The following is a 24,478-nucleotide window of genomic DNA, read 5'->3' on the forward strand; positions in this document are numbered from 1 at the left end:
CAGGTATTTTCCCACTTTGATAGAGGTTTTTTTGAATGTGGAAAGTGTGTAGTTGTTAGGCAGTGATGTTGGGGTAATAGAGGGTCTTTGGTGTGTTAGATGCCCCCAGGCATGCTTCCCCTGCTGTCCCAGTGTCATTCCAGAGGTGTTGGCATCATTTCCTGGGGTGTCATAGTGGACTTGGTGACCCTCCAGACACGGATTTGGGTTTCCCCCTTAACGAGTATCTGTTCCCCATAGACTATAATGGGGTTCGAAACCCGTTCGAACACACGAACATTGAGCGGCTGTTCGAATCGAATTTCGAACCTCGAACATTTTAGTGTTCGCTCATCTCTAATGTACATCTGTTGTCATATGTTTGTGCAGATGTATTGCTAGGGAACCCAGGGGAATTCTTCATGGGGGATTGAGGCCTAGTGGCTATTTTCCTGACAGGAAAAAAGAAGAGCCAGAAACTGCAAACTATCCAGCGCATCTGCAATGTCCATGGTCATGACTGGATCTGTAAGGAGGAGTCGTGGTTGGAGGTTGTCCAGAAGCTATACCGACAGAATTGGGAAGAAGGATCAGAGCAAATAACTTTGTAAATAGCCCCATGTCCCTTTTTTACAAAATTCTTTCCCCTTTTCCGCCTCATAAATACCCAACTCTTTGTTTTGCCCATTTACTTCTAGCAGGATTTTTGAAATTATTCCTACGCCAATGTGCTTTATTCATTTCTACAGTTCCTGAATCAAAGACATGGTGGAACCGCCTGTTCTGACCAGTTTTACTATGAGCTCGCACAGAGTGGAAAACAATGGATGCAAAAACAAAAAAATCTACATATATAAACCAGGCAGTTAATGTTCTCTGTGATGTGGGTTATAATTTTTTATGTGTTTAATCTAATGTTGTGTAATGTAATTTCAATAGTGTAATGTCCTATGACGCTATTTTAGATATCATCTTCCCTTGTGGTATTAATAGTATTATTATTATTATTATTTTGTTACTTGTATAACATCATCTAAGACGCATCAGGTGGTCTTTTATAGCTTTGAAATGGGTTGGGACAAGGTAGTGACATTATTTCGGCCTAGCATTTTTTTTTTGGCGGATCCATGAATACTGATATACATGGATACACTGCAGACTGTTCTTGCAGACAAAATAGCACAGGTGCAGATTATCTAGAAGTAAAAAAAACAGACTACGGATATATTTTTTTTGCAGACAATAAAAACCACTATGGTTGTGTGCATGTGACATTAATAAATGTGCAATAATACAACCTGTGAGATTTCAAACATCATTTTAAGACTACTTAACAAGAATACGCCAGGTATTTTAACCCCTTGAGCTACTGCATACTGCGCTGAGTTCAATGCTCCTGTTGCAGAGATATCTGTGCCATTAGTTTCAGGTACCAATATAAGTACACAGTCAAGTGAGAGGTCTTTCCTAGTGACCACTCCCTTCCCAGTAAACTAACAATAATGGATACATCTGATTCAGTTTTAAGCTGTTTAGTCTAAGTTATTATCACCTCTAAATTGAGACAAATTTTTACAGCAAAATTTAAACAATACCCCATTCACATCCCCTTGTATAGTAAATTAGAAACATTTTATCTCATGCTAGATGCTCCAAAATGTAGATATGTGACAAAATGTACAATATTTTGGTATACTTTACACCAGCGTCTAGTTATAATCACAACAGTAAATGTACCCCACTATGATGTACACAATGTATTGAAAGAGTAGATCTCAAGATGCAGGCTTACATGCACGGTTACACTAAACTTATCCAAAAAAATACGTTTACTAAATACGTTAGAATGGGTTTCCATCTGCGTCAAAGTCAGTCAAAAATTGCTGATAGAAAAAGTCCTGCAAACCTATGTTGTCAACTGTTAAGTGTCAGTTTAAAAACAAAAAAACGGACACTGATGGTGTAGATTTTTTTGTGCTTCAGATTCTCAAACAGCCCACAAGAATGGAAAAAACAAGGTTTAAAATTAGTGTTACAGTGTGTACCCGAACGATGGAGAGCTGGACCATAAAACAGTGGTTACACACGGTCATCAGCGGACCCCAGTGACTTTGGACTTTTCTTTCTGACAATTTTCTGTGGTTTCTGCAACTGAGTTTCTAGCAGAGACTCTGATGCAGATATGAACCCAGTCTTAGATAAATATGTCAACAGATAAAGCTTTTCTCACCTTTTCCAGTCCTGACCAGAACATGATTTAACAGAGGCCTTTATTTGTGACAAGAGCAGAAGCCTGCAGAACACAGGGCATACATGCTTTCCAAAATTAAACATGAAGTGCTGTGTTATATATAGCTATGACCTTGTGAAGCTTCAGACCAAGTACAATACACTCCCTTAGAAAAGAACTACATGTGAATGCAGCAAACTCGTGGAATACTTGTTTACATGAGTCAGTAAATAAACACGGTTTTCACCTTCAACCAGTTCAAGACTGGGCCAGTTATGACCAGACACATTTTCAGCTTTGTTAGTATATTTAGTACATGTGACTTTAAAAGCTATAACTTGATTTTTGTATGCCTTTTTTTTTAGAAAATACATACTGCTTTTTTTCATGCAGTTTGTAATATAGTATGATTACCTTTTTATGAAATCTAGGTCATTAACTTATAGTAGTACGGATTGGTCCTGAAACATATTAACCAAGGAACACAGCCTTCTTACATGCACTACACTTTGGTTCGAGCCGAGATTTGAATGGCTCTGACATCAGAAACTGCTATTGATGTAGCTAAGAAGATCACATGGAGGAGGGCTTTTACAACCAACAGGGGGTCATTGATTTCAGGAGAAGGAGGCATTTAAATTAGGATGACGCAGCTGTGCTCAGAGCACAGGGATAACACCCCCTGCCAAAATCATTTCAATTATACAATTAGAAAATGAAAAACATACAAGTCAGCTTAAAGGCATCAAGCATATTGCAGAGCTATATGCATAAAGACTGTCGAGTGACATAGAACCCTGCATATCTGTACTGAGAATACATTAGCACATAACTACTGCCACAGCAGCTGTAGTAATTGTTACGAGGTCTGGTCAGCCCCCTGCTGCTTTTTTTTAATAGGTCGCTACGTATTTACTTAACGATCCCCATTATATAATGTGTTATATAATTATGTTGTTCGTGCACTGTGTTGGTCGGTGTGCTTTATACAGGCTTATGTGCCTTTAATTGGTTTAGGTCTTTACACGATCAGTGTTCTGTAATTTTCAGGAGCTCCATTGCGCAATGATTCCTTATAAGAGAAACTACACTGCGTCCATGAGTTGCACCACAGAAGTTGTGGGTTACTCTCCTGTGACGCAGTCTGTTTGACATCTGGCATTAACATGGCTACTCAGGCCAGGAGATAGCTCTGTATTTAAGGGCTGATCCCATGCTCTGTAGGAGGTCAGAAAAGGCTTCAGTCGAGGCTTATAGGGGTAAAAGTCAACATGTTAGTGGGCCACTTAAACTAGACAACAACTAGCAAGGCCAGGTGAGTTGGGAGAGATGTACAATCTATTTCAAGCAAGGAAAGGGACACCAATGTTTAAGATGTCAGCTGGGTCAGACAACTAGTGTACCTTTGTGAGCACCTGGAGAGTGGGAGCTGCAGCTGTGGGCCGTGAATCCCCTGTGACACCAGAATCATGTTATTCACCCCCACAGTCCTGATGTCTGCACAGATGACTTTGTTATACAGCTGTAAGAATTGACCTTATTTAAGAGTAAGACCAGTTGTGCCAAACCAATCTACAGTGAAGAGGATTTTGCAGTGCAAACCAAGCAATCCCAGGCTGGTATGTGGCTGCACACCTGATAACATGAACATGGTGTAGTCAACAGGATCAGAGGTCATCATAGCTGACAATTGACCAAGAAAGTGATAGCCAAGATGCTCCTATGCAGCCTATTATTCCTCGCAAAAGGGAAGGAGACTCCCAGGTATTGGGATCTGATAAGGCTTTGGGGTATATTAGTGAGCTACCGTGAACCCTGGGCTGTGGCAGCAGAATGATAGAGTGTAGCTGACCCATGGGTGAAATGGAGGATAACCAAGAAGAGGATGCAGGCTGTAAGATAGCTCTCAATGCATGGGAGACTCCAGAGCAGAAGGAAGTAGGGATACTGGAGTACAATGGAATTTGCTGGTATCAAAAGAGGTCTCAAGTGAAGGAGGTCTCATGAGAGGGCATCAGAACAAGGCAGATGGTTGAAGGTGGCTCCTGGTTGATGGTAGATCTCCAATGGCAGAGGTCCTGCACAACGATTCAGGCTGCCATGGTTCAACTGTTGCCAGTTGGTCCATTAATGGAGAGGACACTAGATTGTATGTCATTACATGGACAGTAAGTGCATCGGTGTGTAAAATTCCTGAGCAAGCAGTCTGTAGCTGGGTCATGCAAATTCATGGATAAGTTCCTAGGAAAAATTTGAAAATTTCTAAGTAAGACTAGTCCTCAGGTGAGCCAGTTACAAAATTCCTGTGAGGGAGAGTATAAAAAATGGGCTAGTGTAAAAGTCTTGAGTGAGTGGGTTCCCCAGATGGGTATCTACAAGGTTCCAGTGGGTAGGAAATGTAGGTGGATATGCCCAAGTAGCTGTACTTGATAATGAAGCCCCTGGGAAAAAGGTCAGCTAACGATAAAAAGAAGTGCCCTGCACAATCTTTGGAGACATTCCGCCAGAAACTGCCTTTGAAGTAATTCAAAGTAGAAATCTAGGAAGATTTGCATGGCGTATATGAATTGTGAGTTACGCACACTTACCCATGGTATAATAGAGTTCACTGGTGGTGGTGTGATCTGTTTGACTGCGCTGGGGACTAGTGTTTTTGTTTTTTAAATTTTCAGGGAATTACTTCATCCTGCACGTGATGGGGCCAATGTTGGTAAAAAAACAAAACAAAACACTTGACAGGTTCCCTTTAAGAAATATCTTCAGCATAAAGAAGAACAAGATGTCCTAGAAATGATGAAGTGGTCCCCACAGAACCTTGATCTCAATATCATTAAGTCTCGGATTACATGAAGAGACAGAAGGATTTGAGCAAATTTACATCCACAGATGATCTCTGGTTAGTACAGCGCTATAGGTGCTGCTGTGAGGAAGGGCATTCCTGAATGACTGTCAGAAACGCCCTTCTGACGGTGAAGAGCTACGGTACCGGCACTGATAGCTCTTCACTGGAGGCACAGAACGGGAAAGCCGATAGTACACGGAATTCAGCGCTTTCTAGTGGTATATAAAGCCACATGTGCCCCAGATGATGAAGGGTTCTCTTTAAGCTGTATTCACATGACAGTGAAAATTGTCCATGTGACGGATGTTTTTTTTTTTTTCAGAAGCTGGACAATTTTCAGAATAGGGTAGACTTAGAAGAAAACTGCAATTGTACCATTTTCTAGAGGATTATGTTTTTACAGGGTTGACTGTGCAACAAAAATGATATGTTTCCTATATTTTGCAGTTTGGTACAATCATGGTTACACCAAACTTATATAGTTTTTGTTACATTTTAATAATGTTACTAAATTTGGTATGGAAATGGTGGTTTGGCCATTTTGATTTTTTTTTAGCACTTTGGAATGTGAGGACATATAATATGTTTATATTTGGCCTTATTTTTATATCTCATCTACAGTCATGGCCAAAAGTTTTGAGAATGATACAAATATTAATTTTTACAAAGTCTACTGCTTCAGTTTTTCTAATGGCAATTTGCATATACTCCAGAATGTTATAAAGAGTGATCAGCTTAACAGCAATTACTTGCAAAGTCAATATTTGCCTAGAAAATGAACTTTATCCCCCAAAACACATTTCAACATCATTGCAGCCCTGCCTTAAAAGGACCAGCTAACATCGTTTCAGTGATTGCTCCATTAACACAGGTGTGGGTGTTGATGAGGACAGGGCTGGAGATCAATCTGTCATGATTAAGAATGACACCACTGGACACTTTAAAAGGAGGCTGGTGCTTGCCATCATTGTTTCTCTTCTGTTAACCATGGTTATCTCTAAAGAAACACGTGCAGTCATCGTTGCACTGCACAAAAATGGCCTAACAGGGAAGAATATCACAGCTAGAAAGATTGCCCCTCAGTCAACAATCTATCGCATCATCAAGAACTTCAAGGAGAGAGGTTCCATTGTTGTCAAAAAGACTCCAGGGTGCCCAAGAAAGACCAGCAAGCGCCAGGACTGTCTCTTAAAAGTGTTTCAGCTGCGGGATCGGGCTACCAGCAGTGCAGAGCTTGCTCAGGAATGGCAGCAGGCAGGTGTGAGTGCATCTGCACGCACTGTGAGGCGGAGACACTTGGAGCAAGGCCTGGTCTCAAGGAGGGCAGCAAAGAAGCCACTTCTCTCCAGAAAAAACATCAGGGACAGACTGATACTCTGCAAAAGGTACAGGGAGTGGACTGCTGAGGACTGGGGTAAAGTCATTTTCTCTGATGAATCCCCTTTTTGATTGTTTGGGACATCTGGAAAACAGCTTATTCGGAGAAGACAAGGTGAGCGCTACCACCAGTCTTGTCTCATGCCAACTGTAAAGCATCCTGAAACCATTCATGTGTAGGGTTGCTTCTTAGCCAAGGGAATCGGCTCTCTCACAGTCTTGCCTAAAAACACAGCCATGAATGGTACCAGAATGTCCTCCAAGATCAACTTCTCCCAACCATCCAAGAGCAGTTTGGCGATCAACAATGCCTTTTCCAGCATGATGGAGCACCTTGCCATAAAGCAAAGGTGATAACTAAATGGTTCAGGGAACAAAACAGAGAGATTTTGGGTCCATGACCTGGAAACTCCCCAGATCTTAATCCCATTGAGAACTTGTGGTCAATCATCAAGAGACGGGTGGACAAACAAAAACCTACAAATTCTGACAAAATGCAAGCATTGATTGTGCAAGAATGGACTGCTATCAGTCAGGATTTGGTCTAGAAGTTGATTGAGAGCATGCCATGGAGAATTGCAGAGGTCCTGAAGAAGAAGGGTCAACACTGCAAATATTGCAACGCTGCATTAACTCATTCTAACTGTCAATATAAGCTTTTGTTACTCATAATATGATTGCAATTCTATTTCTGTATGTGATAAAAACATCTGACAAACACACAGAAAAACCAGAGGGCAGCAGATTATGTGAAAATAGAAGATTTGTGTAATTCTCAAAACTTTTGGCCATGACCGTAGTTAAAATTGGTGATTTGAAATTTTATTTAGCTCATATTATATTTATATGTTGGTACATAGAGAATATATATATATATATATATATATATATATATATATATATATATATTTTTTTTATTTTTTTTTTTGGGGGGGGGGATATTAGCAGTATACATCAAATGGGATTGTTTTCCTCTAACATGGTGCATTTAAGAAGTGCTGTGTATCTATCTATCTATATACAGAATATATATATATATATATATATATATATATATATACACAGTTTATATATATGTATATATAGCTATATATATATATATATATATATATATATATATATATATATATATATATACATTGTGACAGGATTACCTTGGGAATTGTCTCTTCAGATGGATGAGAATTCTTGATACAGCAATAAGAATCCAGTCCAGCCAAATATGGTGCAACTAGCCGCAAAATGTTTTATTAGTGCTTTTGCAAGCAGTCAAACAAAACATAATACAAAATAAAATTCCTTCAGTTTGGCCACTACTTAGAATACAAGTTCCTAACGCAAACAAAGCAGTAGTTTTACTCATAAGTGCTTTAACCAGGGGCAGAGAGCCATCGACCTGAGTGCTGTATGCCACTATATACACACCTCCGAATTACAAGGAATTAACCTCATTCACCCCAAATACCTGAAGTGGCTATATGGAGTAGAGACACAACCCTACTCCAGCAGCCAGACCTTTTTACCAGGTTTTAGTAAAACCCTACGGCAAGGAACACAGCTTTTCTTGTTATAAGTTTTCCTAGCTGTGTTTAGAATGTATATGACAGGGACCTTCTATTACTTTTTCCCTTGTCCTGTTACAATAAATGGGTTTTTTGTGTGTATTGGAACAACACATAAAATCGAGAAAAAACACCAAAACACCAAACTCCAAAAATGGGTCGGAAAAAAATTACCGGCACCCTCAACTCAATATTTGGTTGCAAACCCTTTGGAAAACTGAAATCAGTCACTTCCTATAACCATCAACAAGCTTCTTACACTTCTCAACTGGAATTTTGGACCACTCTTCTTGCTAACTGCTTTAGGTCTCTCATATTTGAAGAATGCCTTCTTCCAACGGCAATTTTAAAATCTCTCTATAGGTGTTCAATGGTAGTTAGATCCAGACTCATTGCTGGACACCTTAGAATTCTGCAGCTCTGAACAGGTGCTGTCACCATGTTGTAATAGTACATAATGATCTATAACATAACGTAAATGTGCAGGAAAGGGTTAAGTGCCAAATTCAGTTCTACTACATCTGTCGTGCCTGTACTCCTTCAACTGTGGTCTCAGAGGTGGGCCCACCTCTACCAGACATTTAGAAAATCTCATTATACAATAAATGTCTGTCCCTTTAAGTAAAAGTGATGATTGGTAGACTATTCTGGTTGCAGTTTATCAAACCCTTTTGTTTATGTCTCTTCTATTTTTCCTTTGTTATAGCATTTACGCTTTCAAATTATTTCTATGTATTTTTTATGAATGTTTTGAGTATTAATTAGAAATTAATATAACTTGTCATTTTTGATGCCCCAGTTTTGCAATGTGACAGTATAAAGGGTTAATTATTCATTTTGTTTACAGCGTAGCATATTCTTTTAAGTAATAGTTTAGCAGAAATATTATTGAGAACTAAATGTTTCGTGTGCACAGAACCACATGTCTCTCAGAGGCGTGGGTGGTAGATTAAAACCATGGTGCTATTTTTAGGAGTAGATTAGAATGAATGCAAGTAATCCCTTCAGAAAGACTTTAAATTAGGGAGGAAAACTAAACCTAAGAATAAATTCTAAGTGGAAAAAAACATTTATATTCAATAATATCCGTTTAGAGGAGTCCCTGGTCATTGAAACTTTGGTAATGTGAAGCCACTACTCCTGGCGCATTCACCAAAACACCACATCAGTAGCCAAATCACACTTTCACTTCACATTACGTGATGATGGGAAACATCGCTGTTTCCAACAATGCTTTGTCAGAAAGTATTCAAGAGCAGTGCCAAAAACAAAAAGTTTCTAATTTTTGCACAAATATCTGATCTGCGCAAAATCTTTGCAACTTTTATACTTTATATGCTAGGAAACTGTGGTACAAGGCATAATAAATCTGCCCCATCTTTATATACAATTATGTGTATGGTCATGGTCTGGTAAACACTGTGAGCATGTTTCAGCCACATGCAGCTACCATTCTGTGAGCACGCACCCTCATCTGCTAATGAAATACAGCTATATGCCTCCTCAGCGCTTCAGAATTTTCCATAAAATTTGAATTTGTCTGCCACTGAAAAAGTGTTAGAGTTAAAAAGTAAATCTGTTTTCCCTTAGTCTTAGTTACACAACATATGGAGATTCACTGTCCTTTGTGCTGATAGGACTGTTAGACAGTTTAGGAAACACATGAACACTATATATGGAGCCCCCATATTCGGTTTATCCTGTGTATTTTAATTTATTAGCAGATTGATTAAAGACATCATAAGAAGGGTGCCCTGCGTTGCTGAAAGGACTAAGGGAAAACAGACTAACATTCTACATCTACAGTCATGGGGTAAAGTCATTTTCTCTGATGAATCCCCTTTTCGATTGTTTGGGACATCTGGAAAACAGCTTATTCGGAGAAGCTGAGGTGAGCACTACCACCAGTCTTGTCTCATGCCAACTGTAAAGCATCCTGAAACCATTCATGTGTGGGGTTGCTTCTCAGCCAAGGGAATCGGCTCTCTCACAGTCTTGCCCAAAAACACAGCCATGAATAAAGAATGGTACCAGAATGTCCTCCAACATCAACTTCTCCCAACCGTCCAAGAGCAGTTTGGCAATCAACAATGCCTTTTCCAGCATGATGGAGCACCTTGCCATAAAGCAAAGGTGATAACTAAATGGCTCAGGGAACAAAACATAGAGATTTTGAGTCCATGGCCTGGAAAATCCCCAGATCTTAATCCCATTGAGAACTTGTGGTCAATCATCAAGAGACGGGTGGACAAACAAAAACCTACAAATTCTGACAAAATGCAAGCATTGATTGTGCAAGAATGGACTGCTATCAGTCAGGATTTGGTCCAGAAGTTGATTGAGAGCATGCCAGGGAGAATTGCAGAGGTCCTGAAGAAGAAAGGTCAACACTGCAAATATTGACTTGCTGCATTAACTCATTCTAACTGTCAATATAAGCTTTTGTTACTCATAATATGATTGCAATTATATTTCTGTATGTGATAAAAACATCTGACAAACACACATAAAAACCAGAGGGCAGCAGATCATGTGAAAATAGAAGATTTGTGTCATTCTCAAAACTTTTGGCCATGACTGTAATACTCTCTAACAGCAGCATAACACATGGAGATTTATCAAGTAGAATCCCTAGGATGGAACCTCATGCATAGATCTCAAAATTGACTGCCAAAGGATGTCTCTTCATTGATTTCTAACAGTACCAGCTCTCCTTACATTTGACCCATACCCGCCACGTGACTAGGTCTCACTTCGGCGCTCACCGGGGCTCAATACAGGTCCTGAAAGTGGCGGTGGAGATTCAGTACAGTGTGGGTCATTCCTAAAAGGGACGAGCTGACCATAGGAACAGTGGGGAGCCGGAGGGACAAACTTCCTGCAGCGTCCGGCGACTAGTAGTGTCAGTCAGGCCTAGTCGTGTGGCGGGGATAGGGTACGGGGCAGATATAAGGAGAGCTGAGGGGGGCACACTGGGAGGATGGATGGGGGCATCGATGTACTGGCTACTAGAGACAGGGCACAAGCATCGGGCCAGCAGTCAGTCCTCAGATGTAATTCCCGATACTGCTGAATTGCTGACTGCTGTCCCGATGCTAGTACTGAATTGCTCTGCTGGCCCGATAACGGAATAGTACCACATTTTCTAAATTCAGAGTAGTAGTCTTCCACAGGGCAACGATCCTGACAAAAAGAATGGAGATTTGCGCTCATATTGAGCTCATCATATATGAGGCCTTAAAGAGGTTGTCCACACAATTTTTGTTATTTAAATATGCCAGGGGAAGGTGAAAAAAAAATCATACTCACCTGAACCTAGTGCTCCAGTGTCCTCCTAGCATGGTCCGATCCTTCTGCTTTGGCGTATTCTCATGGGTCTCTTTCTGAGTTCTGATGAGGCTACTGATTGGCCTCAGTGGTCACCACTGAGGCCAATCAGCGGCCTCAGGAAGAGACCTGTGATATCACAGGTAGTGACATTGCATGCCCTTCACTGAGGCAGCTGATTGACCTCAGTGGTCACATGTGGCTGGGACTTCCACCACACATACACACTGGACTGAGAGGACTGGACTGCGTTAGGAGGCACCGGAGCACTGTGGAAAGATTAGTATGAATTTTTTTTTTTTTTTTTCACCGCCCCGGCTGATTAAAAATTAAACGGTCCATTTTTACCTGGACAACCCCTTTAAACCATGAAAAAGTGTCCATAGAGAAAAGTTCTTGGGATCCAAATAGGATGAGAGAGATGATGAAGACCACACGTTGCTTCTTGGTCCCTGGTGAGTGAGGACTCAAATCGAATTACAATTTGCAATTTTCATTAAAACTGCAGAAATTTGATCAGTCAGATTGATCTTACATACATTTGGTTCAAAAGCAGCACCATGAACTCTGGGTTGTGCAGACCCATAATGCTGAAGTCTTTCAGTTAAGTTCTTGAACTACTTCTGTTGAAGAGTGCATTTCATTTATTAAGATCTGCACCTGTTCCATATTGTCAAAAATGACTTTTTAGGCCTGCGACTCTGCAACAAAATTGCCGCTTAAGTAATTCTCAAGTAATGGAATTGTGGCTTGAGCAACATCCAATAAGGGCTGACAAATTAAAGGCAGCGAGCAAAACAAGCTACCAACAACCTAACACCATTTAGGTTTGTAGATTTTAGGGCAAGCCCCTGGTTTATACAAGAGCCCGCTACAAAGCAAAGTGAACTTTGCCGATCAGAGACCCTGGCAGATTTCACAAAATAGGTGCACTTGCACACAAAGAACCAGACCAGCTAGTTTTCAGGAGACAAGAATGTAACATACAAGCAGGATCAAAATCAGGAGAGCACAGGAATATCCAAAATAACAGTAAAGTGAAACAAAATCCAAACCAAGATTAAGTTCACTTCACACAAATAAAGCAAAATCATTGAGACCGGATCACCAAGAACCAAAATCAGTAGCTAAGGATACAGCAGAAAATATGATAAGTACTGAGAACAAAGCTAAATTACCATGTAATTGCTGCCCTCTGAAAAGTCTCAACACTGTGTTTAAAAAAACCCCTTCTGCTCAGGATTGGACACTGAGGCAGCACTCTGACTGACTATGTCTCAAAGATTTGAATTATCAGTCTTATTCATAATCTTTGATTTCCACAAGATGGGCTTGAGTGCCTTCAGCTGGTGTTCCTTCACAAATTTAGGGTGCATTCACACTACGGACACGCCAGCTCATTCTGAACGTAAAACACGTTCAGAATCAGCGGCGTATAAAGCAGATCCCATTCATTTTAATGGGAGCCTGCATACGAGCGCTCCCCATAGAAATGAATGGGCTGCTTTTTTCTCTACGAGCACTCCCATTGAAGTGAATGGGAAGTGCTCGCGTGTACGGCTCGCTCGGCTCATTCCGAGCCGTACACGTGAGTGCTTCCCATTCACTTCAATGGGAGTGCTCGTAGAGAAAAAAGCAGCCCATTCATTTCAATGGGGAGCGCTCGTATGCAGGCTCCCATTGAAATGAATGGGAACTGCTTTATACGCGCTGATTCTGAACGTGTTTTACGTTCAGAATGAGCTGGCATATCCGTAGTGTGAATGCACCCTTAGGCTAAGGCTCCACGGGATAAAAACGCTGCAGGAGAAACCACGGCATAATGTATCAGGGTTATTCCCGCAGCGCTTTAAACAGAAAGTTTGCTGAGTTTTCCTCTGTGGACTTTCTATTACAATTATAGCTGAGGAAACCACTGGCATTTTCGTAGATATAATCGACATGCTGCATCTTCCAAAACCGAGCCGCAGTTTTTACCGCAAAATGGCCATGGGATTTTTTTGTGGCCGCTTACACGGTAAGTTGGGGTAAGCGACCACAAGAAAATGGCCGCGGGCATGCGCAGTTGGCTCTGCCCAACGGCAGAGCCGACTGCACATGCCTAGAAGTTTGAAGCCAACACTGGAAGAGGACGCAGGGAGAGGCCGTTCCAGGCGAAGATAGAGGCGGCGCTGGAGATTTCTCTTGCAGCATTAGGGACGCCTCGACTGCTGTTTGAGCACTAGGGACCGCCCCCAGTGCTGTGAGAGAACTCATTTGCATACGGAAAAAAAATGGGATTTCTACCGAATGGTGGAGAAGACATCTAAAGGTAAAAGAAGAATAGCTTTTCTTAAGGCTATTCTGACATGTTAGTCAGAAAAAATGGGTATCCAATTATAGCATCCCTTTAACCATTGTACTGTGGGCACCAGGAGAGGATATGAAACTGTGGGAGCAACTGGAGGGTGACACTGCAGTATATATGGCACAGGCACACATACAGGAAGACGCACCACTGTTTAATAGGGCAATCTGTACCAATCAATGGATACTGTGCCTCATTTTCATAAGGTCTTTCACATTTTACAAAGTCTGCGGAATACAAAGGGATTAAAGCCGATATCCGGCAGAGTCACCCTCTAGTTTCCTGCAGTTCAAGTCCATCCAGGCAATGTCAGAAACAAGAGGACTTCATCCATGCGCCTGCAGTACGTTATCAATAACACACTCTATGGTTATACGTGCACAAGGCTGCACACAACACACAGATATAGTTACAGCTTACTACACCGCCCACAATCAAGGGAACGCTACGCGATGACGTAACACGCAGAATCCAGGCGTGCGTAGAACTGTTCCTGGACTGGATCGTTGTATTACTCGGAGATCGCTTGGTTGGGTCTAGAGAAGTGTCAACTACGGCTTTTGCTACCCATAGTGCAGTGCGAAGCAGCCATGGCTGGCGTCCTGAAGAAGGTGAGACCGGGGAGGTCATGGGGACAGTGTGGAGCCTGTGCCTCTGCAGACATTACATTGTAGTCACCGTGCTCATATAACATAACATGTTTACATATCATTCAGCCTGTCGTCATCTGTTACATCGCTTCTCTGCAGCCATATATTAGCTGTATTCGTGCCTGGGAAAGCTGAGTAGCAGTACTGTTCTTGTACTGAGAGAATCAGTATGTGTGTTACCATTCAGGATCGTAGCAAAGTTGGATCACAATAGCCATGGAAGCTGCAGTAGAAGCTATATTGGTTAACCCTATAATCAGTAGTATAATAAACTATCATCTGAATAGATGACCTTACAATAATCTAATGTACATGTCACAAAAATCTTCCAGATGTAAATTGACCTACAGTACATTGACTGACACATCTGTATCTGTGTGCCAATTTGAGAGAAAGATGAGGCTGGCGGCTGCATTAAGGACAGATTGTAGAGGGGAGAGTTTAGTAAGAAGAAGCCCAATTTGAAGAGAAATGCAATAGTCAAGACGAGAGAATTAGGGTCTTTGATGTTTCCATAGAGAGAAAAGATCGAATTCTAGAGATGTTTTTAAGGTGCAAGTGTCGGAATATGTGGGTGAAGATGAGATCCAAGTCAAATACAACCACAAGACAGTAGGCATACTGCTTCAGTGTTATGGTAAGACCACAGACAGAAATGGAGATGTCAGGGTTAGGTCGGCTAATAGATGGAGGGAACACAAGTTTAGTTTTTGAAAGATTCAGTTTCTATTTAGTTTATTTAGTATATAGAGATGACATTATGTTATAGACAGTCACTGGTGTTCTCTAGTAGTGCTGAGGTGATGTCACAGGATGAGGTATATAGCTGGGTGTCATCAACATAAAGATGGTATTGAAAACCAAGTCTGCTGATAGTTTGTCCAGTAGAGGTTGTGTAGAGAGAGAAGAGGAGGGGGCCTAGGACTGAGCCCTAGGGAACCCTGAGGAAGAAAACCAAGAGAGTGCAATGTTCCTGAGACCATTAGAGTGGATCATGGTGTGAAGGAGTTGGTGGTCTATAGTTTTACAGTATATGCCGCTGAGAGATCCAGAAGTAGTAAATGGCTTTAGATTTCATTAAAGTGTAACTAAACATTTGGACAACTTTTGATTTTCTGGCAGTATTTGTGTCATTAATACATTTTGTAATATACTTTATTAGCATATTTAGTTTTTTGTTTTTTTTTTAAATGAAATCCTATATTTCTTTATTCTGTTTTCAGTGTTAAGATCTGTTCCTAACTCTCACTGAGTAACTGTGTATGCAGTAGGGGCTTGGAGTAGAGAGCTGTGTAAAATCTAGAAAAACTTAGGATGGGAGGGTCACATCAAACAGTTATATCTTGGGCATTATAAAACATAGAAATTTGCTGTTGGTGTCATGTGAAAGAAGAGATTCTCAATAAGGTTCATATATATTATGCAGCTGCATATAAATACCCTAATCCCAACTGTATTTACAACAGAATCTCCTTTTTTATATGACACCAACAGCACGATTCTGTGTTTTATAAAGCCGGAGATATAACTGTTTAAAGTGACCCTCCCCCAAACTCAATTTCTCTACAACAGTCCATGGTCATGTGATGGACACAGGCGCACAGCTGGTTACCAGGCACCAGTGTGTCCATCATATGACTGTGGACTGATTTTTATCCACTGAAAGTAAGTAGGAAATGAATGACAGCAAGCAGAGATCTACAACGATATGAGGAAAGTATATTGGACAACCTTTTTAATTGCTCAGCCCTGTATCTGCCCATGAGTAAGCAGGAAACATATTATTTTTATTATTATTATTTTTTAACGCTAGAGTTCTGTGTTAATACTCTGGACTTGTGTAAGTGAATAGATCTGCTGAGAGATACGTTCAATATTGTTTATGGGTGGCTAAATGTGTACCTGAGTATATTGCCCATCAGAGAACAAATGATGTGGAAATAGCCCCAAAGAAAAGACAGAATATTTTCCCTGTTGGCAAAAATCTCATCTTGAGAGAGAGAGAGAGGTAAATGTACATCTGGAGCGTAAAAAATGGATTTCTGGATTGATAACCTTTTCTAGAGCAAAATAGCAGTATACAAGATTTGTGCATTACCCTTCCATATAGTTGGTCAATGGGGTGTGTGCACGTAACCGTTAGGAAATCGTCTTTTTTATGAAAAGGAGAGTCAGATCCTGGCATGAGAAAGGGAGAAAAGCTATTGCTAGACACATCTGGCTGCAATTTACCAGTTCCAGAAACAAAGGATGCCCCATTTTTTATTCCTACAACATCAGACTTTGAGGCAAAGTTGGAGTAGGCAGGTTCAGATGACATCTAGTTAGTGTTTTTGTCCAATCTTAAAGGTTATTCCGGTCTGACATCTAAGGCATAGCCACAGGAAGCTGATCTTAGGCTCTGTTCCCACGGAGTAACGCCCCGCTCATTCTGACACCTAAACACGTGTCAGAGTGTGAGCGCTTCAAAACAGATCCCATTGACTTCAGTGGGTGCCGTCTTACGCGTGCTACACATTGAAATGAATGGGAGGCTTTTTAACCCATTGATTTCAATGCGTAGCGCGCGTAAGACGGCACCCACTGAAGTCAATGGGATCTGTTTTGAAGCGCTCACACTCTGACACGTATTTACGTGTCAGAATGAGCGGCGCGTTACTCTGTGGGCTACGGATCCTTAGAGGTTGAACCTGCAGTTTTGTGGAGGAAGGAATTCTTCAAACTGATTGGTGAGGTAGCCATGGTCCCCCATTCTATTTAAAGGGTTTATCCACAGTAGCCATTGACTTGTTACATTTTATGGAAAGTCTTTTGTCATCTGTGTCAAACTTTACAAGGCATATCATTCTTGTGCTTTTCTCTTTCAGACCACTGGCTTAGTTGGATTGGCTGTTTCCCAAAATCCACATGAAGTAAGTTCATATTGTGTGTTGCAGTAGATATAGCAGGTTGTGCTCACATCTGCAGGTCAGCAGCCTATATCATAGATTACATCAAAAATGCAGAAATAAAATGGCACACATAATAATGGCAACCCTGATGGACCTCAATATAGTCGGTGTGTAACTTATTGGGTATTGTTTTTCATCTACCAATATGACAGGCCTGGCACTGCCCTCATTTTCATCATGTACTGCTAGTATGACTTGGCAGAAGAATGGAAATGCAGATAACAAGGACACATCTTCAAAATACGGACCTTTAGATGTATATAGCTTTAGTGTTTCTAGCAAGAAATTATGTGTTTAACTGAATATGTGTGCAGAAGTTGTGTTAAGTGTTAACATATCCATTATGTTCTTTTCCATTTACAGCGCTTGAGGATATTGTATACAAAAATTCTGACCGCATTGCAAACCATTCCAAAGGATGCAGCATACCGAAAATACACTGAGCAAATTGTAAATGACAGATTCAATGTTGTCAAAACTGTAAGTATTTCAGCCATTCCTATTTGTGTATACCGTACAGTATATGAGATGTCACTGGCTACTCTGAACCTTCGCATTTACGTCTTGTAAACACATTCATTCACTTAGACACTTAAGTAGGTTTTTGTTGAAGATTTTCCTCACAGAACAGATGATTTTTATCACTTAAGTCACAATGCCAAGATCTTTGAGATGCCACTAGCGGCAATTAGGATTTGCCCTTCAACTGCAAAATCTTGGAAGACTAGCCGGATGGAAAATTCAGTTATTTTCATTTAACCAATTGCAGGGAATTTATCATTTTGTTGCTGTATTAGGGCCCGTTCCCACGAAGTAACGCTGCGCTCATTCTGACATGTAAACTCATGTCAGAGTGAGCGCTTCAAAACAGAATCCCATTGACTTCAATGAGTTCCGTTTAACGCGCGTAACACATTGAAATCAATAGGTTAAAAAGCCTCCCATTGATTTCAATGTGTAATGAGCGTAAGACGGAACCCATTGAAGTCAATGGGATTCTGTTTTGAACGCTGACACGTGTTTAGGTGTCAGAATGAGCACAGCGTTACTTCGTAGGAACGGGCCCTTAGCAATGAATAAGGCCACAGAATCAGTATATCAAAAGATCATCACAATCTCAAAAATAAATCCAAAGGTGAAGCAAAATAAATCTAAAACTTTTAATGATAAGGCTGATAAAAATGCAAATCTGAACAATGGCTCATCACCAAAATTAATCCCCATACTAGGCCTCACTGATAACCTACATGAATTACCCCAAAATTATGCCCAGGTAGGCAAAAGCAAGGGACAGCGGCCACAATATATTATAAAAACAATACTATGAGTTAAACTTCCTCAACAGATGTCGCAACGCATGAAATACGCTGACAGACACCAGTACAGAGGATTACAAAGAGTGGGCAATAGGATGAGGCACACATAAAGGGAATGCAGACAGTTCAGTCATAAATACTGACCCTAAAAAGGCCCTAGTGTTGTAACACCGTTTGGCAATAAAAACCTAATTTGGAGCCCCACATTGCCATAAATCAGCATGATGATATGTTCTCACATTTTCTTATTTTTGTTTCATCCTATGTAGGAAAGCAATGTCGAAAAACTGGAGGAGAAAATTAATTGTGGCCAAGTAGAAGAAATAATTGAACAGGTAAATAAAACTGAATCCACCTTTTCCTTTTAGCCTGTATAAGCCATCTTGTCAGTGAGTAAACCAAAGGCATTGCTGGAGGCAAAGCAGGTCTGAAGTCTACAGTGCCACACTTCACCGGTCCTTTACAATTCAGAGGTCCTCTAAGCCCCTCCTGGGATCTCTTATTATCATTGGGTACTGTAAATGAATATTTAACATTACACGTGGCCTGTTGAAATCGCTAGGCCACCCATGTAATGCACAGATAGAATCTGTTCTTGAGAAGCAGAGGTGTTCTTTGTAACAGTTTTGCTGCTGTGGCTAAAGTAGTTGTCCAAGATTAGGAAACAAAGGATCTTCTCTTTCTTCTGGGAAGATCACAACTGTCCTAGGGTTGTGTCTATTAATGAAGCTAAACTTCCTGATACACCTCATGAACACAAGCGTCTTTGTTTCTAGGGGGGAAAAAAAGCATTTTGTTTTATATATGCATCTGGTGTATAGTGTATATGGATAGGACTTGTTTAGATCATGCCTTGTAATTGTCCAGCGTGATTTGTATCATCTAGAAAAAGTAATGCCTGGCCTTTGTGGGGGGGAAGAGTGTTGGCTCAACTCTTACTAGAACTGTGTTCATTAGGCAAGCTTAGATTTGTTCTAAGATTGGGTTGTCACATGGCAAGGTTTTTGCACTAAAGAAATAACATATCAGTCAGATGTTACTATAGTGAACGTGTGTGTGTTTTAACACTTTCCCGCCACATGATACACTGTTACATCCCAGAGAGCTGGTTGTTGAGGAGGACCTTTCACCACCTCCAAAACGTTCAGCTCTTTACATCATTTAATAAGTGTGACTCTGACTGGAGCTCTGAAATACTGCCCCTCTCATATTCTAGAGATTAACCTCTTCCTGATAGAGCTAGATTTTTCAGATCTGTAATATCACTTTATGCAGTAATAACATAGTTTTTTTGACTTAGTGGTAAATTTTGATTCCCAAAGGAGGGGTGGTCACTTCAAATGGCGATATTGTCATTTGTATCTTCGGTTTTATACCACCTAGAAAAATGGTTCTGGTACCATGGTTCAGACCTTCCCCCAAATGTTATCAACAAAAACATCATCTTGTCCTGCATAAAAAGACGATATACGCAGCTCCATACTTGTAAATAAGAAAGTTACACGTGTTAGAACATGGCGACAAAATATTATTTTCTATTTTGCAAAGTTTTTAATTTTTTTGTAATAAGATATCAAAAGATTACATATACTATGCAAATGTTATTGCTGTGATCGTAATGACCCACAGAATACAGATAACGTCATTTTTACCACACAGTGAAAAAAACAAAAAAATACACTAAAATTAGTACATTATTTAAACCATAAAATGCAGGTGCTCAAAATCTATATTTTCTGGTCATCTCACCTCTCTTATTTATTCACAAAAAACAAGCCTCGGAAAGCTACATTGAAATAAAATTTAAATTGCTGGAATGAAGAGAGGGATAAATGTTACTAGTTTAAGACTAAGATGCGTTAATTTGAGAAAACATTAAAATGCACATAAGGCAGCAGACTTATGTGCCAGCAATGTTTACCAAAGCTATAAATTCAAAATCTGCAATAAAAAAGATATTTTTGGAAGGATAATAGACTGTGTTGGGGGTTAATATTATTATAAATGACCTATAACATTAATTCTGATTTTTTTATTCCATAACAGGCAGAAAATGAATTGCATCTAGTGAGAAAAATGGCAGAGTGGAAGCCTTGGGAGCCCCTTGTTGAAGAACCTCCTGCAAATCAATGGAAATGGCCAATTTAAGGAATCTATTACCTGTATATATTTGTGTATACATCGAGCACATGGGACATCAATGTAATGGCTTCTGAATTCCAAATAAAAAACACCTTATTATTGTTGTTCAGTTTTATGTTCTGTAATAAATACTGTTTATATTTTGTTATAATATCAACCCTGTTCATCAAATGTATTATTGTATCTAATTGCAGAAAAATATAGCTAGGAATTATTTTATTATTTCAACATCTAAGTATAGGCATGTCCATGTACAGTTGAGATCACACATGGAGTCTTAGGGTAAGTTCACACAGAGGAAAGTGGAGCGCAATCTGGCATGTATACACGTGCCGGCAGATGACGCGCTCAAAATTCTCCCATTCATTTCAATGGGAGTTAGGAGCGTATACGCCGCGTTGTTTTGCGGCCGCAAAATCACGGGCGCAAAATAACGCGGCGTATACGCTCCTAACTCCCATTGAAATGAATGGGAGCATTTTGAGCACGTCATCTGCCGGCACGTGTATACGTGCCAGATTGCGCTCCACTTTCCTCCATGTGAACTTACCCTTATTAGGGTGTCACACCAGCTTGAAGTTGGAGAGAGGCATGAAGGGTTTTAGTGCAAGGTTCTGCACATGTATGCAAGGGAGGGGGAAGCTGGAAGTTGCATCAAGAAGAAGAATCACTGCCTGTTACATTTCAGCTCTCCCTTTGTGCAGCCTCCTGTAACCCCCGGCAAGTGGTAGGTACAGGAATGGGGCTACCAAGTGCTGTGGAGATTGCACTATACTATACTGGAAGTGGTAACAATAAATGTGTGTTGGGAACTTGGTGAAATGGGCTCCATGGTCAAAGCTGCAAACATGCAATAGATGGACATGCACAATGTCAAGTGTTGGCTGGAGCGGTGTAAAGCATGAAGTCCTTGGGATCTGTAGTGATGAATCATGTTAAAGCATCTAACAGAATCTGAGTGTAGTAGATGCCTGGAAAATGCTATGTACAGAAATGAATGGTGCATACTGTAACATTTAATATTGAAGTGTATTCCCATCTATACCCTTAGAATATGCCATAAATGCCTGGGCGGCAAGAGAATGAGAGCGTAACATACAATGGGGCAAAAAAGTATTTAGTCAGTCACCAATAGTGTAAGTTCCACCACTTAAAAAGATGAGAGGCGTCTGTAATTTACATCATAGGTAGACCTCAACTATGAGAGACAAAATGAGAAAACAAATCCAGAAAATCACATTGTCTGATTTTGTAAGAATTTATTTGCAAATTATGGTGGAAAATAAGTATTTGGTCACCTACAAACAATCAAGATTTCTGGCTCTCACAGACCTGTAACTTCTTTAAGAGTCTCCTCTTTCCTCCACTCATTACTTGTAGTAATGGCACCTGTTTAAACTTATCAGTATAAAAAGACACCTGTGCACACCCTCAAACAGACTCCAAACTCCACTATGGTGAAGACCAAAGAGCTGTCAAAGGACACCAGAAACAAAATTGCAGCCCTGCACCAGGCTGGGAAGACTGAATCTGCAATAGGCAACCAGCTTGGATTGAAGAAATCAACTGTGGGAGCCATAATTAGAAAATGGAAGACATACAAGACCACTGATAATCTCCCTCGATCTGGGGATCCATGCAAAATCTCACCCCGTGGGGTCAAAATGATCACAAGAACGGTGAGCAAAAATCCCAGAACCACGCGGGGGGACCTAGTGAATGAACTGCAGAGAGCTGGGACCAATGTAACAAAGCCTACCATCAGTAACACACTACGCCGCCAGGGACTCAGATCCTGCAGTGCCAGACGTGTCCCACTGCTTAAGCCAGTACATGTCCGGGCCCGTCTGAAGTTTGCTAGAGAGCATTTGGATGATCCAGAAGAGTATTGGGAGAATGTCCTATGGTCTGATGAAACCAAACTGGAACTGTTTGGTAGAAACACAACTTTTCGTGTTTGGAGGAAAAAGAATACTGAATTGCATCCATCAAACACCATAACTACTGTAAAGCATGGGGGTGGAAACATCATGCTTTGGGGCTATTTCTCTGCAAAGGGGCCAGGACGACTGATCCGGGTACATGAAAGAATGAATGGGGCCATGTATCATGAGATTTTGAGTGCAAACCTCCTTCCATCAGCAAGGGCATTGAAGATGAAATGTGGCTGGGTCTTTCAACATGACAATGATCCAAAGCACACCGCCAGGGCAACAAAGGAGTGGCTTTGTAAGAAGCATTTCAAGGTCCTGGAGTGGCCTGGCCAGTCTCCAGATCTCAACCCTATAGAAAACCTTTGGAGGGAGTTGAAAGTCCGTGTTGCCAAGCGACAGCCCCAAAACATCACTGCTCTAGAGGAGATCTGCATGGAGGAATGGGCCAACATACCAACAACAGTGTGTGCCAACCTTGTGAAGACTTACAGAAAACGTTTGACCTCTGTCATTGCCAACAAAGGATATATAACAAAGTATTGAGATTAAATTTTGTTACTGACCAAATACTTATTTTCCACCATAATTTGCAAATAAATTCTTACAAAATCAGACAATGTGATTTTCTGGATTTGTTTTCTCATTTTGTCTCTCATAGTTGAGGTCTACCTATGATGTAAATTACAGACGCCTCTCATCTTTTTAAGTGGTGGAACTTGCACTATTGGTGACTGACTAAATACTTTTTTGCCCCACTGTATGTCTCTCCATCCAATTGTACAGGACTTACAAGTGAATACATAAACTATTACAAGCTCTGTCATCTATCAGCCATCTATCCATAGGTAGGATATGCTATAAACACCAAGATGGCAATACCCATTTAATATTGCAGTATATAAAGACATGTATGCAGCAACTTTGTGGCAAACATTTAGTAAAGGCCCCTTTCTCATTCCACCATGAGTGTGCTCCTATGCACATGTCCATAATGACATGGTTTGATATGTTGCTGAATAGCTGCATGGAGCTCTTGTCCTAATCTTCTAAAATCTTCTAAGCTTTTCTAGCAAGATAGCTTTCATTGTATCAAGAAAAAAAAGGATCCAACTTAATATTGTCTGTGTCCATTTCTTTTTATTCGAAACATGTAAGACTTAATACACACTACATTCGAGTGAATACTGTATATACATCATATGTGCAGGCACAGACTCCTAAAAAGAAGCCGAAAGAGTTTATTTAGGCTTGTCTGGCTGGTTTGTGATGAATAGCATTTTTCACTGAATAAGAAAGCCCAGTGGGTCAGCACAAGAAATGTATCTCTGCAGCACAGTGTATGGGGTTTTTTAATGTATATAATTCCACTTTATAGGCCGAATGTGATGTACACTGAGTTTTGTTTTCAGATATCTTACCTACTTTACTATGAATACAATGCCATCTAGTGGACACCAGGAAAATAACATCTTCAACAGAAACTATCTTGGTGAAAAAAAAATTTCATTCAATGTCCTGCATACAGTTCTTTTATATATAGGTAATATTTTAAAAATTACTGAAACATTTTATTTATTGCCTACACTAATGCTTCCGAACCATGTCAGAAAACAATGGAAAAGAGATTTCTTCAGATCAAGCCCTACCAGATCATTTTTATCATAAAGATAGAACATTTTTAATGCAGTTTTTGAGTTTACAGGGAAACATGTTAAATACATTTATTTCACTTGTAAAACTGATAAAAATCTAAGCAGGAAAACTGCATGCAATTTTTTTTTCTTCTTCTTCCCAACACAGTTTAGATGTAGTTGTAATTGC

The 24,478-nt window shown here is 40.3% G+C and overlaps 2 protein-coding genes across 5 annotated transcripts in view; one reads left to right on the forward strand and one right to left on the reverse strand.

Annotated features, from left to right (window-relative positions):
- Positions 1 to 14,133, reverse strand: part of ASB15 (ankyrin repeat and SOCS box containing 15) — a 48,029-nt gene extending 33,896 nt beyond the window's left edge. Inside the window, exon 1 of one of the 4 annotated variants that reach the window (XM_075274262.1) lies at positions 14,078 to 14,133. The gene's annotated coding sequence lies outside the window, so the exon portion shown is untranslated. Of the gene's footprint in view, positions 1 to 2,209; positions 2,293 to 14,077 lie in introns of those variants that run through there. The other 3 variants (XM_075274261.1, XM_075274259.1, XM_075274260.1) reach the window with 3 other exon arrangements.
- Positions 14,134 to 14,151: 18 nt separating this feature from the next.
- Positions 14,152 to 20,827, forward strand: NDUFA5 (NADH:ubiquinone oxidoreductase subunit A5). Its single transcript, XM_075274293.1, has 5 exons — positions 14,152 to 14,275; positions 17,182 to 17,226; positions 17,629 to 17,745; positions 18,851 to 18,916; positions 20,628 to 20,827. Exons 1-5 carry the CDS (start codon positions 14,255 to 14,257, stop codon positions 20,727 to 20,729), a joined length of 351 nt encoding a protein of 116 aa, XP_075130394.1. The 5' UTR covers positions 14,152 to 14,254; the 3' UTR covers positions 20,730 to 20,827.
- Positions 20,828 to 24,478: the final 3,651 nt, after the last annotated feature.

The sequence above is a fragment of the Leptodactylus fuscus genome, chromosome 5, assembly GCF_031893055.1.
Source record: "Leptodactylus fuscus isolate aLepFus1 chromosome 5, aLepFus1.hap2, whole genome shotgun sequence".
Classification (NCBI taxonomy): domain Eukaryota; kingdom Metazoa; phylum Chordata; class Amphibia; order Anura; family Leptodactylidae; genus Leptodactylus; species Leptodactylus fuscus.